The sequence below is a fragment of the Sus scrofa genome, chromosome 2 (assembly GCF_054392235.1).
Source record: "Sus scrofa isolate SSC_HxYL_T2T_F1_AM1 chromosome 2, Sscrofa_HxYL_maternal_Yorkshire_Landrace_v2.0, whole genome shotgun sequence".
Classification (NCBI taxonomy): domain Eukaryota; kingdom Metazoa; phylum Chordata; class Mammalia; order Artiodactyla; family Suidae; genus Sus; species Sus scrofa.
The window spans coordinates 160,697,375-160,714,286 of NC_139384.1; the positions used below are offsets into that span (position 1 = coordinate 160,697,375).

Genomic DNA, 16,912 nt, shown 5'->3' on the forward strand with positions numbered 1-16,912 from the left:
CTGCCACCGGTACAGCCCCAAAAAGGAAAAAAAAAAAAGAAAGAAAGGAAAAGAAACTACCCAGTGAACACTGCCCAGGAAATAACCACACCAGTGAAGCTGCACTAGCGTTGGCGGATGCCCTCTGTCATCTCCGCTGACTCAGGACTTTGCGCGTGAAGCCAGGTGTTCCCTGGGGCCTGGGGGGTGCCAGGACCGCGAGACCAGGAGAATGCTAGCATCCCTGCAGTGTGCGCGCTCAGGAGGAGCTGCTTGTGTCCGGGGACTCGAGGAAACCCTCGGACATCTTGTCCTTGGGAAGGTGGGGACACTTTGTATTTATGGCTCTGCTTTGTGGTCCCTCCGTTGGGCTGTAGCCTGGGGTTCTGCATGCATCTCCAGGTTGAGGAGAGTCCAAAGCTCAGACAGGCTCACTATCCAGCCTGCAGGGCTGGTCCTCCACCCCGGGCCCTCCGCGCCTCACGCCCAGCGCAGGGCCCGAAACAGACAGAACGAGTGCCTGCGTCTGCGTCCATCCACACTCGGCCTTATCTGACCTCCCGTCCGTCTGTCACGTGGCCGTGGAGCGCTGGCCTTGTCCTCCACCCCCCTAACAATCCAGCTGCCTTCTGGGGGCGCTTTCTGCATCAGCATGGCCTCGCCCTCATCGAGGCTGTGTCTCCTTGGAGTCGCCCCGAGTCCAGGTCGCTGGGCCTCCCCTCGGCTGATGGCCCCCAGGGGCCCCCTGAAACCCTCTGTTTTACCGCTGGAATGTGTTTGCTGACCTGGATTCTTGTGGCTTCTGTGACGTCGGTGCTTTGGGGAAATGCTAGTTAGCCAGTCCAAAGTCCACCTGAGCGCCCGACCTTCGAGAACACTCTGGGGAAAGCCGGAGGGGCTCGAAACGGGGCAGGCGTGCCCCTGGTCTGCGGCCGTCCCTCTGCTTCCCCTCTGCCTTGCGCTCTCCCCGGAAGGCTCGCGCTTCTCAGCAGATAGTGTGTCAACACGCCCTTTGTGTGAGTGGGATTTGGGGCTTCTCTGTTTCTCATCGGAGAATCTGTCCTGTGCCAATGAGTCCGGGCCTCTGGCCCACATGTTAATTATTGTACCAGGGCTCCTGGAGTCGGCTGGGGACAGAGGGCCTCTTGGGCTGGAACTATTCCGGTAGTTTTTTTTGGTTGTTTTTTTTTTTATTTTTTGAGGCGTTCATCTAGCTTAGGCTGTGAGGATGATGTTTCTTGTGTGAGCGCCCCACTCAGCTGGGGTTTGGGAACCAGCTGTTGGTGAATCTCTGGGGATTTGTTGAACTTCTGTTGGAATGATGATCTTTTGCTGCCATGAGGGTCGGGAAGTAAACAGTGGCTTTTTAGGACACAGGATGGTGGACAGGGAGTCGAGGGGGTCTGCCCGCCTGTGTCTGTGCAGGTGTAGGCGGACAGCGCGCTGAACTAGGACCTGGAAGGCCCGGGTTGGGGTCTGAGCCTCCACCATCTAAAGGAGATGGAGTGATCTCGCCTCACCCCATTCATGTTCGGTGATCATCAAATAAGGCAACACATGAAAAAAACCTTTGCGTCAGCCTCTGTCTTGCTAGTTTTTAAATCGAGGCTTTCTTTCCTGGGCTGTTCTTTGACAGAGATGTCAGCAAAAAATTTTTTTTTTAATCTGATGACTTTTGGTTGTTGGCTCTGATGACTTTTGGCTGTTGGCTCTCTTCCTTTCATCATTAAAATTTAATACAGTTCTGGGCAGAAACGGAGCCCAAGGCGAATCCAGCCTTATGCGGGCTGTAGGTAGACGGGGCAAGGTAGACAGAGTCCTCGGTTGTGGGTGTAGCGTCCCCCATTCGCACGCCTCACCCCGTGGAGAGGCTGTGCCCCCAGCCACGCGTTTCGGTGCCTCGCCCAGAAAGCAAGGTCTCTGTGGTTACGTGACGATGAGAAGCGACGCAGGCCGGGGACCACGGGAGGGAGCGTTGTCCTCTCTGCGTCTGGAAGGGCAGTGAGCAGCCAGACCAGAGGGGAAGAACCCTTTCATCACCCCCGTCGGAGCAGGTGACGAGTCCCGGCTGCCGGGCGCAGCCTGTCTCCCTTCAGCTCCCTTTGTGGCTCCCAGATGCGCGGGAGCTCCCAGGGTCCACCTGTGCCTTGTCGGGAAGGACCCTCGCACACCTACTTTTTACTGCTGCCGCACTCCGCACGGATCAGCCCTAACACTTTCCAGCTGTTCTTTTTTGAAAAATTGAATTGTAGTTGATTTACAATATTGTGTAAGTTTAAGCTCTTCAGCAAAGAGACTCAGTTATGCATGTGTGTGTGTGTGTGTGTGTGTGTGTGTGTGTAGTTTTTTCGTATTATTTTCCATTTTAGGCTATTACAAGATAGTGAATCCAGTTCCCTGTGCTGTGCAGTGAATCCTTGTTGCTTTTCTAGTTTATGTGTGGTGTCTGTCTGCTATCTGTTAATCCCATACGCCTGATTTAGCCTTCCCTCCTCCCTTTCTCCTTTGGTAACTGTAAATTTGTTTTCCATGTCTGTATGTTTCTGTTTTGTATACAGATTCATTTGTATTACTCTTTAGGTCCCACCTACAAATGATAGCATGTAACATTTATCTTTATCTGACTTACTTCACTTGGTAGGATAATCTCTAGGTCCATTCTTGTTGCTGCAAATGGCAGTATTTCATTCTTTTTATGGCTGAGTAATATTCCGTTGCTCACCCATATGCACCACATCTTCTTAAGGCAGCCTTCTCTTGAAGCACCCCTGGGCTGTCTCCATGCCTTGGCTATTGGAAACAGTGCTTTCACGTTGTTCTTCAGGCAGTTTTTACCCGTGACTAGCCTGATGAGGCAGTGGGGCAGGAGTAGTCAGGACAGAATGCCATCTGCCTCGAGATGCATCTTCCAGGACCTGTGACACATGTCCGCATGAAAGCACCTCTGTCGTGTCTGTTTTGGAGTGGGACTCCCCCAGGGTCGAGGGGGAGCAGGGTACACGGGAGGGAAAAGAAAGGAAGGAGGTAGCCATCGTAGGCTGTCAGAGCGAAGGGGAGCCTGCCAGGAGATGGGGGAGGCTGGCAGGGACCCGACCATGCAGGCCCTTGTAGACCATGGCCAGGAGTCCGACTTTATCCCAAGAAGAAAGTGAAGCCATTAAATAATGTCCAGTGCCCCTGGTAAGTGGTGAGGTTGGGAGCGAGCATCATGGGATTTGCTTCTTGGAAGCATCACTGTGGCGACTGTGCGGAGACATGAGTGGGAGAGGAGGCCACTTAGGACCCCAAGGCAAGAGGGCGGGCAGTCGGGGTAGGTGGACAGAGCACCTCCTGTTCCACGGGCATTGCGTGGTATTGATTTCCTGCAAGTTTTTATACCCTTGATACTATTTACAAGAATAACTGGGAGTTTATACTGGTTTGCTAGAGCTGCCAGAACCGTGGATCACCCGTGTGGCTTAAGCGACGGAAGTTTGTCTAGTGATAGTTCTGGAGGCTAGAAGTCCGAGAGCCACCTGTCCGCAGGGGTGGTTTCTTCGGAGGCCGCCCTCCCTGGCTGTAGACGCCGATTCTGCCGGTGCCTTCGCCTCGCCCTCCCTCTGGGCATGTCTGGGTCCTCCTCTTCCCTTCGGACAAGGACACCGGTCCTGCTGGGGTAGAGTTCACCCCCGGGGACCCCATTTTAACTTAATCACCATTTTAAAGCCCCTCCCTCCAAGTCCAGCCACATTCTGATTTTGCCAACATACTCTTTTTCTTGGCTTCCCTCTGAAGGGGATTTAGATAACCTTTAGCGTTTCTATTATTTGTCATTGTCCATCCCCCCCCAAGTAACTGCGGTATGTGTAGGAAAAGTTATATAACAGCTTGAGGGATTTCATTTCTATTTTGGTCTTCCACCAGAATATTGACCTTGACGAGGCTGCGAATTCTCTGGCAGCGTGGTTTAGCCACAGAATTTCCTGCACTGGTTACGGGTTATTCCTTAGGAACACATCTGTTGCATCTGCCTTCCTTGCAGGTTCCAGAATTTCCTATTGTAGGAAACAGCTGTCAGGTGCATCCTGACCAAAAACGAAACACCTCAACTCATCCCATGGGTGTGTCTAGACATTTGTGGGGCGCCCACAGAATCCTGCGGGGTTTATGGACATGCCACGGGGGAAACAAGCACACAGGTAACAACGTTACAAGGTCGACTGTGCTCTGGGTAAATCCTTCTCCAAATGGGGTCCCCACAGCAGCAGCATGAGCATCCCTTGGGGACTTGTTGGAAACGCAGATTCTCAGCCCCCACCATGGACCTTCCAGATCAGAAACCCTGGCCGTGGGGCTCAGCCGTTTGTGGGTTTGTTTTCGTTTTTGTTTTTGTTTTTTGTCTTTTGTGAACCCGTGACATATGGAGGTTCCCAGGGGTCGAATCGGAGCTATAGGTGCTGGCCTACACCACAGCCACAGCAACGCGGGATCCGAGCCACATCTGCAAACTACACCACAGTTTGCGGCGATGCCAGATCCTTAACCCACTTAGCGAGGCCAGGGATCAAACCCACAACCTCATGGCTCCTTGGCGGGTTCGTTAACCGCGGAGCCATGACTGGAACTCCCCATCTGTGTTTGGGCAAGACATCCAGGGACTCCGATGCCTGGTCAACGTCGAGAAGCACTGCTTAGTCGGAAGGCGCTCACGTGTGGCGGAGGATGGGGAGAATCTGGACGTCTCTCTCAGAGTTTGTCGCATATGAGGTGGTCCGGGAGGAGTAGGCTGGATCTTGGTATTTATATGTAGACGAATGTATTTACTACAGTTGCCATCTGCATGTTGATATATTTCTTTTACAAAAGTAATTAACAGCCTGGACTCCAGCTTGCAAGATCTGCTAGCTGTCCCCTCCGTGCATTTTCACTGGCTCTCCGTGAAGTAAGGCTTCCTGCAACATATGCTCAGCTACAGAGCTGGTAATTAGGATCGCAGGCATTTTGTTGGAGGAAATTTTCCATTCTGCTCATCGCTTGAATTCGATTCTACCTTTAAATCCTTAAGACAAAACCAGGCCAAAGCATTCTAGACTCTCGCGGTAGGTAGGGATCTTCCAGACCATCTAATAACCCAGCCAAATACCCTGTGAGCTGACTTTGAACTGTGGGGGTCTCAGGACACGCAGCCTAGACAGACACTTCTCTGTAAGTACCGCGAGCTAACCGATTGCGCCACTGGGGCTCCAGGACACACTTCTGCTGGCCCATTGGATGATTCTGCAGGCGGGGCTCAGCCAACGGTGGCTCAAAGGTCCGTTCTGTCCCACTGCCTGTCTTTGTAAATAGTTTTATTGGGTCACAGCCATGCCCATTCACTTACAGATTGTCTAAAGCTGCTTTTATGCTACAATAGTGCCACTCTGTAATTCCTCCCTAAGACTTGGCATTTGTAGGAACTCTTAGGTGGCAGGTGACGAAAACCCAGGTCAGGCTAGTTCAAGGTAAACAAGAATCCCCTGGCTCCTGGACCTTTGAAATCCAGGGAGGGTCTGGTTGGAGCAGCCGCTCTCGGGACCCCAGTGGACGGTCGTCCCCAGTGCGTGCTGCCCTGGCCACACGTGCCCGGCGCTGAGCTGTCTCCTGCTCGCTCAGGCTTCTCGCTCCTCTGCCTTCCCTGTCTGCCTCCGTTTCCTTCCCCCCCCGTCCAGTCTGTTAATCACATCTTTTTTCTGGCCCAGAGGATCCTGGGTTCTGATCCTGTCTGTGCTATTGAATACAGAAATCTGAAATACGACACCCAGACATGCAGAAAATCAGAAGCCCTCAATCAATGTTTGCTTTTATTCTCTTAGAATCAAAGCATGTTTAAGCTGGCCAAGACACCAAAGTTTATCTTACCCGGTGGCCCCGGGTGACAAAGTGATCCGTAACTGTGTTTTATTTGACTCTGTGTTTTATTTCTTTTTTCCTATGTTAGCCAAAACTTTAAAAACTGAGCGATTTTACTTTAAAATCCAGATTTCTGGTTTCACTGAGCCCCTGTCCCCACACGGCAGGAGTCACTTGAGATCAAGTAGGAACTGCGTCTCTGGCCGCCTCTGCCCCTGGCTTCGTCTCGCCCCATCCACTCACTCCTTTCTGGGACTCCCACCGCCTTGAGCCCCGGCTCTGTGCTCCCTCATTGGATGCAGTTATCCATCTGATTCCCAAAGAGCTGAGACCTGTCTGTCAAGCCAAGGGACTCTGCAGCCTCAGCCACCTTCCACATGTGGGAAGCTCACTGGTTTCGTCTCTGAGCAGCCCAGCTGGGAAGGTCCGTCCTCTCAGCATCCCTAAACGGGTTCAGAGGCCCTGCCCTGAGTCTCCCGGTGTTTTGAGCAAAGGTCTCAGGATGGCTCTGCAAGCGGATGGTCTTTTTACCCACCTGCTAGAGGGATGCTCTTTCTCGCCTTCCTCACCTCCTCACGAGCCCTGCTCCAGCCGAGGGGTGGGGTGGCCCATAGACACATGGCATTCGTCGTCTAGTTTATTTTGGGCTGAAATGTTTGCCTCTATAAATATTCTAAAGAACGGGAGTTGGCAGACTTTTTCTGGAAAGGTCTGCTAGTAACACACACACACACACACACACACACACACGCCTCAGCTGTGATAACCAAAAATGTCCCCAGGCGTTGTCGGGCGACCCCCTGCCAGAACAGATCAGGGAAGTGTGGAGAATTGCCCCTGGTTGAGGCACCACTGATCTAGAAAGAGGCTTGGAGAGAAGGCCACTGTGGTAGCCCAGGGGAGAGGTGCTTGTGGCTGGGCCAGGGCTGGTGAACCGGAGATGAGGCTGAACAGGAGAGCTACCCGCGTGGCTCGGCGGCGGATGGACCGTGACGGTGGCTGCGTCAGGACCAGCGATGCGTTTCAGGGCGCGTCCCCCGGCAGGACTGATTGCGGTTTGCGCAAGTGACACCATCAGCTGGATTTCAGACCCCACAGCCCGTGTTCTCAACAGACACTTGCTCATCTTTCTGCCTGCGTGTTGTTCCTCTCTGCCTGGTGGGGGGGGGGGGCACTCTGCTAACAGACCAGGAACAGCTCTTCCTAAAAGAAACGACGACTTTAGGAAAGAGAAACCATCTGCCAGGCTGAGGGAATTAAGTATGTGTTTAATCCCTCTGTGTTAGGACGTTGTTTCAGTGCCAGTTGACTCTTTCTTAAAGGTTTGTGAGGGCTGGCCAACCTCACATCAGAGAAAACACACTCTGAAATACTCGGAAGGGCGTCGGCAGACTGTCTGTGACGGCACTTTTGATACACAGTCACATGTCAGGGTGTCTGAAATTCTCATCTCAGTGCCAAAGACTGTGTGAGGCTTCAAGTCGCTGACCCAAGGGCTCTCAGCCTTTGATGAACAAGCCTCTCCGGAGGAGCTTATTGCAAACTCTGACTTAGTGGGTCTGGGGTAGGGCCTAGGAATCCGCATTTTTATGATCCACACCCGGCTTTCCCCCCCACCCCAGCCCCAGGGGATTCTGAAGCAGGTGGTTAGCTGGTCACTTTGAGAAGCACTCACACAGCGGAAAGCACCATGGAGGGATTTGTTCTGCTTTCATGTCCACCACCGGCTTCTGTAACCCCCTCATCTCACCTGCCGTGCTGGCTAGTGTTTCTCACCACCGTGGCTCCAGAAAGCCCCCGACGGCTCAGACGACCCTGCAGCAGCACCCTTGCTCCCATACCCTGCCCGCAGCAGCCAACGGCAGCCCCCAACTCAGAGTGGCTCAGACGGTCTAGACGCATCGGCACGTTGGAAGAGGGGCAGATCCAGGGCAGGTTAGTTAGGAAATTTGGCATCATTGTCCAATACCCACCTGGAGTGGCTCCCTTAGAGTGACTCCTGAGTACCTGGGCTGCCGCTGCAGCTTCCCAGGGGGACCGCGGTCGCCAGAAGCCAAGAAGAGCGCGGTAAACCTGCCAGGACACACACGCCCGCCTGACCTCCGCTCACGTCTCCTCGGCCAGGAGCGGATCACGTGCTTTGCCGAGGGCCGTCACTTGGCCAGAATGCGAGCATCAGTTTGCACCAGTCCGGATTCCCTCTCTAGGTCCGGGAAGAGGGCACAGCCTTTGCTGAAAGGCATGGCTGCTCAGGGGAGGGTCAACCAAATGGCCTTCCCCAGAAGAGAGAGGTTCGGGGGCAGAGGGGGAGAGGAACGGCTGCTGGGAAGGCAGCCGCTGCGTAGCACTTCGCCTGCCCTCGGCCCTGCTGCAGGTGGCGGTGGGGGCAGCGCCCGTGTCCACCTGGTCTGTGGTGTCCTTGGCGGGAAGCTGTGGGGCGTGTTAGATACCTGAGGTCCGGATGGTTGTTTAAATTGGTAGCAGCTCAGGATTTGGATGGAAAATGTGAGGAATTAGGCCATGAGGGAGCAGGTTGCAGAGGATGAAATCCCAACTCTCCGTTTTCTTTTTTTTAAGGGACTGAACTGTATTGGTTCATAGAATTGGAACATTCCAAAGCACAGTGGCTTCAGGCTGGTCTTGATTTACAGCCTCGAGTGAGGCACCGGGGGACCTCCCACTCTCCCTCCATCTCTAGCACCTTCTCTCAGCCCGAGAGCACCGGGCGCCAGGGCGTCTCAGACTGCCTCCTCCTGGCTTAGCAACTCAGATGGCTTCTCCAGGAGCTCCTGTCGGAGAAGCCCCAGGGCACTAGGTCACCTACCGGCCAGTCACAGGGAGGGGAGATGGGGCTTCTCTGGCTGGTCAGGCGCAGGCTCCTTGCTGATGCTCTGCTGGACTAGGGTCGCCTCCCAAACCCCCCAGCATGGGCTCCCCACGGGAAGGAGAGGGAGTATTGCCAGCAGAAGCAGAGAGCAGATGCCGAAGAAGCAAAATAGCAGATGTCCACTACGCTTATGGATGGAAAAAGCACTTTGCAGGGTGTGATACCCGGGCCAAAAGCAGTAACGGAGGGCCACTTGGTGACACACGCAGATGGTAAACAGTTTCCCCTGCTCCCCTGGACCGCGCAAACTCAGGTGGACACTTTGAATGATGCTTTGTTTCCTAAAGATAAGCACCTTTCGTGTGTCGATTCTTCAGGAGGATCTTTGTCTTCATAAATGGTTTTCTTTCAGGAAGAGGCTGTGTTCCTTGTCTGTCTTCTTCGGATCTCTCGGGCTTTTCCTTCTCTGCTTTTCCTCGTTCCTGGGTATCTTCTTTATCGCACATGTCAGGTATTAATAATCTGCTAGAAAATACAGAAATGTCGTCTCTCCACGGTGTTTCCTATTTTTTTCTCTCTTTCCTCTCCCCTCCCCAGTCGGAAGTAACTCATTAAAATCCTAGCACTTCCCCTCGGGACCTCTGATTCCTTTACCCATTTCGACCTCAGACGGAGGCATTTGGGGATGTATTTTCAACATGCATTCATTTGGCAAGTATGAGCTGCGTACCTGCTAGTACGCAGTCCTGGGTTTGCATTCGAGAGACGGTATTTTTTTAAAAATCTCCCCTTCTCCACCCTGGAGTTGCCTGTGAGAAGGAGATGTGCTTTATCTTTCCACCTCCGTGATGCTCAGCTTCATTTTGACATTGTTCCTGCCACTGTCATTGTCACATGAGCGTGCCGAACTTCGGCTTAGCGTTGACAGTATTCCACACAGCGTGCTGGCTGTTTATGCACATTCGTTCTCCTTTCAAACATTCTCCAAGGCTGGACTCCCTGGTAGCTCAGCAGCTTAAGGATCCAGCATTGTCACTGCGGTGGTGTGCGCTAGATCCCTGCCTTGGGAACTTCCAAAGGCCGTGGGCTTAGCCAGAAAAACCCTAAAGGTACATACCGCTGTCCCCGTTTTACAGATGGGGACAGCAAGGGCCAGTGGCACTGCATGTTGCCTGATGTCACGCAACCTGGCCTCGAACCCAGGTCCGACAGCTTCCAGCGTCTGTTCTGTCTCCAGCCAGACAGACTACTCCATAAATAGAGCCGTGGACGTGGGCTGCTTTTTCTGTGAAGGTCAAGCTTCTGGTATGCCGCCTCGCACCTGTGCACGCAGGCTGGATGGAGTCCGACGGCGAATCCTGTCATGGGCATGAATCTTCACCCTCTCCTCTCGTGACACTTCGCAGACATCCGTTTGTCCCCAGCCCCTGCGTCTACAGGTTCAAATACATCTTGAAGGGTGACAGGCCTTGGTTTTTTCATTGACGAGACTGGGAGGCTTGTTGCAGACCAGGGATGTCTCATAGAACCTTCTACAAGGATGAAAACATTCTTTTTCCCTGTCGTCCAGTACAGTGGCCAGTAGCCACATGTGGCTATTGAGTACTTGAACTGTGGCAGATGTAGCTGGGGAACTGAAGTTTAATTTTCTAAAATTTTAGTTTTCCACACAAAGGAAAGTCATGGCCTCGGAGAATAGACTTGCGGTTGCCTGGGGGCGGGGGAGGGAGTGGGCTGCATGGGGAACTTGGGGTTAACAGATGCAGACTGTGGCCTTTGGAATGGATTAGCAATGAGCTCCTGCTGTGTAGCACTGGGAACCATGCCTAGTTACATATGACGGAGCATGATAATGGGAGAAAAAAGCATGCATACGTGTGTGTGTGACTGGGTCCCCGTGTTGTACAGTGGGGAAAAAATTGTGTTGGGGAAATAAGAATAAAAAAAAATTTAGTTTCCATTTGAATGGCCACTTATACCAAATAGCTCCCACACTGGACCTTGGAAACCAAGAATAATCTTTACCATTCTTTTCACTGCTGAGCCTGTACATATTATTGGGTTGCAAACAGTAATTTTTTTTTTTTTTTGTCTTTTTGCCATTTCTTGGGCCACCCCCGCGGCATATGGAGGTTCTCAGGCTAGGGGTTGAATCGGAGCTGTAGCCACCGGCCTACACCAGAGCCACAGCAACGCGGGATCCGAGCCGCGTCTGCGACCTACACCACAGCTCACGGCAACGCTGGATCCTTAACCCACTGAGCAAGGCCAGGGATCAAACCCACAACCTCATGGTTCCTAGTCGGATTCGTTAACCACTGCGCCACGACGGGAACTCTGCAAACAGTATTTTTTTTAATGAAATGGCATGAAGCATTGAAATGGGAGGGAATAGAAAAAGAAAAGAAAATATTGCTTCGTATTATGTGTACTGAGTGTTTAGTTTGTGAAATGCTTGTGTCACATGGCTGTGTACTGGGTCATTGTGCAAAATTATTTCTTCCAGTGGGTCATGGTCAAAAAAAGTTGGAAACCTCTGTCCCCCAAGTGACGTCACTAAGACCTTGGCAGGGACCCGCTGGCACGGCGCTCCCTCGGCCTGCCTGAAGCCCTGCGAGGCCTCCTTTCAGGCCTGTTCCCTGCTTCCAGACGCTGCTGCGGGCCTGGGGCGAGCACGTGCCGTCCCCTGACGGTAATCGGAAGTGACTGGGGTCATCTATCCGTCTGGAGGCAGAAGTCCCGAACGGGTGGCCCAGGCAGACTCCGGCTCCCACAGACAGGCCCCGTGGGACGTCGATGTGCTTTTGCAGGACGGAAATCCGCGGGGGCCGCAGCTTCCGCCCCTTCTGGAGGCCCGGTCTCTCGGATCGGGTCCCCTGGGGTGGGCGTCTCACCGACTTCACCTGCCTGGCCCCCGAAGGTACTTGCGTTGCAACTGTGTGAATAGGTGTAGACGACTGGATCTGAAGGGAAACCGCGAGACGACAGAACGCAGCCTTTCCGCTTGATGGAGGGACAGTGACCGGAGACGGGCGGTGCCCTGCCCGAGGCCTCACCGAAAGTCGGTGCTAAGCAGCAGGACCTTGTTGGTATCCATTCCGTGTGTAACAGTTTGCCCCGCTACCCCCAGACTCCCAATCCATCCCTCCCCTGCATAACCTCTGGATCTGTTTCTGTTTCGTAGATAAGTTCACCTGTGTCATAAATTTTAGATTCCACATGCGTAGTATTATATGGCATTTGTCTTGCTTTCCATGGCTTCACTTAGCATGACATCCATGTGGCTGCACATGGCATCACTTCATTCTTTTTTAGGACCGCGCAGTATTCCGTTGTATATGTGTATTACTTGTTCTTTATCCATTCATCTGCTGATGGACTTTTGTTTCCGTGTCTCAGCTATTGTGAATAGTGCTGCAGTGAACACAGGGGCGGTATGTGTCTTTTCAAATTAGAGTTTTCTCCAGATGGACGCCCAGGAGCAGGACTGCAGAATCACAGGGTAGCTCTAGTTCTAGTTCTCCTGGGGAACCTTCACACTGTTTTCTGTGGCGGCAGCACCAGTTTCCATCCCATCACAGTGTGAGAGGTTCCCTTTTCTCCACACCCTCCCCAGCATTCGTTATTGGTAGGCTTTGGATGATGGTCACTCTGGCTGGTATGAGGTGGTACCTCACTGTGGTATTGATTGGCATTTCTCTAATAATTAGTGATGCCGAGCATCTTTTCCTGTGCCTTTCGTCCACCTGCATGTCTTCTTTGGAGAAATGTCTATTTGCCCACTTTTTGATTGGCTTGTTTAGTTTGTTGTTATTGAGTTGTATGAGCTGTTTGTATATTTTGCAGATTAAGCCCTTGTCGGTTGCTTCATTTGCAAATACTTCCTCCCAGTTTGTAGGTGGTCTTTGATTTCGTTTATGGTTTCCTTTGCTGTGCATAAGCTTGGAAGTTTAATCAGGTCCCACTGGTTTCTGCTTTTACTTCTGTTGCCTTGGGAGACCCGTCTCGGAAAACAGTGTTAGGGTTTATGTTAGAGAATGTTCTGCCCATAGTCTCTTCTAAAAGTTGGATGGTGTCATGTCTTATGTTTAGATCTTTAAGCCCTTTTGAGTTTGCTTTTGTGGATGATGTGAGGGTGTGTTCTGAGTTCATTGACTTGCATGCAGCTGTCCAACTTTCCCAGCATCACTTGCTGAAGAGACTGTCTTTTTCCCCCATTGCATATTCTTGCCTCCTTTGTCAAAGAGGAATTGACCATAGACGTGTGGGTTTATTTCTGGGCTCTCTATTCTGACCCATTGATCCATTGTGCCAATACCACTCTGGTCTGATTACTGTAGCTTTGTAGTATAGTCTGAAGTCTAGGAGGGTTATGCCTCCTGCTTTGTTCTTTGTCCTCAGGATTGTTTTGGCAATTCTGTGTCTCTTATGGCTCCGTGTAAATTTAGGATTATTTGTTCTTGTTCTGTGAAGAATGTCATGGGTAATTCGACAGGGATCGCATTAAACCTGTGGATTGCTGTGGGTGGTGTGGCCATTTTGACAATATTAATTCTCCCAATCCAAGAGCATGGGATACCTTTCCATTTCTTTAAGTCATCTTCCATTTCCTTTGTTAATGTTTTGTAGTTCTCAGCATATGTCTTCTACCTCCTGGATCAGGTTTATTCCTCAGTATTTGTGTGTGTGTGATTTTAAAAGGGATTTTTTTTTTTTTTTGCAAAAATTCCCTTTCTGATATTTCATTGTTAGTGTAAAGAAATGCAGCTGGTTTCTGTATGTTCATCTTGTGTCCTGCTATCTTGCTGACTTCATTTAGTAGTTCCAGTAGTTGTTTTGTGTTTTTATGGCTGCACCTGCAGCATATGGAAGTTCTGGGCTGGAGACTGAATCCAAGCCACAGCTGCGACCTATGCCATAGCTGCGGCAATGCTGGATTCTTTAACTCACTGTGCCGGGCTGGGGACTGATCCCAGGCCTCTGCAGCAACCCAAGCTGCTGCAGTCAGATTCTTAACCCACTCTACCACAGTGGGAACTCCAGTTCTAGTCATTTTTGTGTGGATTCTGTAGAGTTTTCTATACATATAGTATCATGTCATCAATCTTAAAGTGTTTGATTGAATTCAATCAGAAGTATACAGTTTTGGGGGGTTTCCAATAACATTAATATAGAAAGAAATGAAAAATTAATTCTGTGCCATTGTACCTGAGCCAACTTTCTGAAGTTGCCAAGCGAGTAACAAGGAAGCAGTTCCCATTTTTTCGAGTAAGTTCCCTAACAGGTGAGAAACACCTCAGTCCTTTTGAGGACTGCAGGAGCCTCCTGGCTTGTCCCGGGGAAGGCCGTCTGGGCCTGGCCTGGATCCTCCCCGCTGTAGCTGCAGCAGCTGTCAGGCCAAGAGCATGCAGTCCTGACACGTGTTCTGACAACACGTTGCTGAAGATGGCAGCATGAGCCATGTTGCCAGCTTCACACTGTGACCATGGAACATGCCAACGAGCCTGGCAGAGGGCGGCTGTGGAGAAGTTTCTGTTGCAGCAAAGGTTTTACAGTAACCTCTAGGAGTGACAGACTGTTTTACTGACCTGCTGACATGGGAAACTCTGGCCAGGCCGGGGCCATCTGTGCGATCCCCAGGGGGCTCCTGCCTCTGCTCTGCCACAGCTGCTGGCACCTGCAGAGCCAGCCTCTCTCAGGGCACCCGAATGCACACCTGTCAGGCCGTACCTGCCCACACCTGGGAAGCTGCTCAAGGCAGACATCCCCAGTCCGGGGGTAGCAGTTACAGCTTCCTCATCGTCTACCAGATGCTGAATTACCCCTCCCGGTTTGCTGGTTCCTGGTCTGTACTCTAGTGCCTTCCATCACGATTCTTAAATCTTTGTAAAATTGACATATACATATAATTTTAAAAAGTCATTTGAGTAACAGGTGATTACTATTGAAGGAAAAAATTAGATACCCTTTTTAGCCTCCCCAAACCCACTTCTTCCCCAGAGGTAGCCACTCTTGGCTCTTTTGCATGGCAGGCAGGATGGCTTAGTGGCGAGAACATAGGTTCTGGGGTCAGGATGCCTGGGTTCAGATCCTGCCTCTGCCACTTACTAACTGCATGACCTTGAACAGATGACTTCAGCTTTGTGGGCCTCTCTTTCCTCATCTATAAAATAAAACACTCAAGGAGATGACATATGTAAATTGCTGAGCAAAATTCCTAACAGAGTAACCGCTTCCTAAATATTCTCTACTATAAGACCTCTCCTTATGCATTTCCTCTTCCCATTTCTTCATGCACGCCCTCCATTCCAGACTCCCTCCCGTGCTTCTGCATCTTGAAACGCTGGCCCACCTGTTGTACCGTCACCCTTCAGCTCCAGGTTGGGCTCCAGGTATTCTCAGGAGGGACATAGATGGAATGGCACAATGAAATGACACGTGCATGACCCTAACGGGGTTACCAAAAGCAGCCCTCACAGTCTCCCCATCAGAGTTTTCAGAAAACAAATTACTCACTTTCTCCAAGTATCCACACACGACAAGCACGCTAACTCCCCCACCCCCAGAAGCAGCAGATGTGCCCGAAATACCGCGCCCTGGGAGACCATAGATCATTGCCGCCCATTTCCACAACAGGAAACACCCAACTCACACATTCCTCTGCGGGATTTATCAAAAGCATGTCAGCCACCCACCTCTGCAGCTCAGAGAAACCCAAAAACAGAGCTCAGAGGTGGGGGAGGAGAAAGGCTGCTCAAGGTGGAAAGGGCTACAGTCCAGGGCTTTCTTCTTAGCAGTCAGCAGGGAGGGAGAACTCGAAAACCTTCACCCAAGGTGGACTGGCCCAAAAACGGATTCGACAGTGTCCAAGCAGTGGACAGGCTGGCGGGGGAAGTGACTTGGAAGGAATTCCTGCATCGAGTAGGAGGCTGGGGGTGCCTGGCTTGGAAGAGCCTTTAATGCTGTTGCTTATCCTTAGGGAGCCCAAGTTTCAGGTCCGGCAGTAGAGCATCCTTCTCTGTCATGTAGGTAGTTTCATGCTCCCAAGTCACCGGAATCACTCCCACGCTTAAAATGAGCAGACCGAGACCGGTGCCAGGCCATCTGGCCAAAGTCACGCCGCCAGCGAGCGACTGGCAGGGCAGGTGCACAAACAAGGTCCACACCCTTAACCTCTGTGCTGTGAGCTTCTTCGCACCCTTCCAGCACAGGGTCCCCGTCCCTGTGGTCTTGCCTCGGGGGACAGGACCATTGCCACGCATTCGGGTTCACCACCAACGGCAAACCTGAGGGCCCTGATCCCGATGACCAGACGGCACCCCAACCTTACAGGCGGGGCCGGACCCTCACTCGAGCCCCCTCCAGGCCCTCGCGGGGACCCGTGAGCACAGCGAGGGTGCTTTGGAAGCCAGCGCGACGCTGCTGCCCCTGGGGCGTTCCTGGGCGCTGGGCTCTTGCGAGCTCAGTGCTGGTCTGGTTGATTCTCTGCTTGATGTTTCAGTGTTCAGCCAGGAGCTGCTCTGTTTGTATTACACTTCCAGCCAATTATTCACAGTTGTGACACTGTCTCCGTGTCAGCTTTGTCACTCTTTTAATTATGCCCCAGCATGGCATAGGTGCTTCTACTTTTAAAGACTGCTTTAAACATACATAGTCCCTTAGGCCGTGGGAACATTTTCGTCTGTAAGGCCAAGCGGCCAAGCGACCCTCGGGGGCGGGAGGCGGGGGGGAGACGCTCCCGCAGGCCCCACATCAGCAAAGGGTGTAACCGGGGGTCGTGGCGTCGATGAGAAAGAAATCGTGCCACTATCGGCTTTTAAGAGAGACGAATAAATCCCATCACATAGAGTGCGGTCTAGTTTAGAAGCAGGACCAGCTGATGGAGAAGAGAAGGCTGGAGGGAAAGACAGAGGCACAGAAATGACAGATGGACGCACGGAGCGAAGCAGCTGTGCCTTGGAGGCAGTTTGATGAATCGTTCTGCCCAGTGTCCTCAGAGACTAAGAAGGGAGCTGAGACCAGAGAAGTTGCAAGATGTGCCAGAGATTTTAAAACTTGGTGACCGGGGAGAGGGGACTGGAACCCAGGGTACCCCCAGCCCTGCGAGATGAGGGACGGGGTGGGGGGAGAGGGGGCGCCGGGAGGAGGCGCCGATGCCGCTTTGCTTCGGGCTGCGTTCAGTTCCGAGCGCCTCTCCGCGTCCCAGGGGCCAGCCCCTCCCTTTCCAGTGCGCTGTTT

The 16,912-nt window shown here is 52.1% G+C and overlaps 1 protein-coding gene across 40 annotated transcripts in view; it reads left to right on the plus strand.

Moving 5' to 3' along the window:
* The window catches only part of ABLIM3 (actin binding LIM protein family member 3), a 128,618-nt gene that overhangs the window by 15,988 nt on the left and 95,718 nt on the right, over positions 1–16,912 (plus strand). For 11 of the 40 annotated variants that reach the window (XR_014839066.1, XR_014839062.1, XR_014839064.1 and 8 more), the window contains exon 1: positions 791–995. The exons of the other annotated variants lie outside the window; for them this stretch is intronic. Coding sequence is in view for 3 of the 11 variants with exons in the window: in XM_085015041.1 (XP_084871167.1) it covers positions 806–995 (190 nt within the window). In the remaining 8 variants the exon portion in view is untranslated. Of the gene's footprint in view, positions 1–790; positions 996–16,912 lie in introns of those variants that run through there. 40 annotated transcript variants of the gene reach the window in all.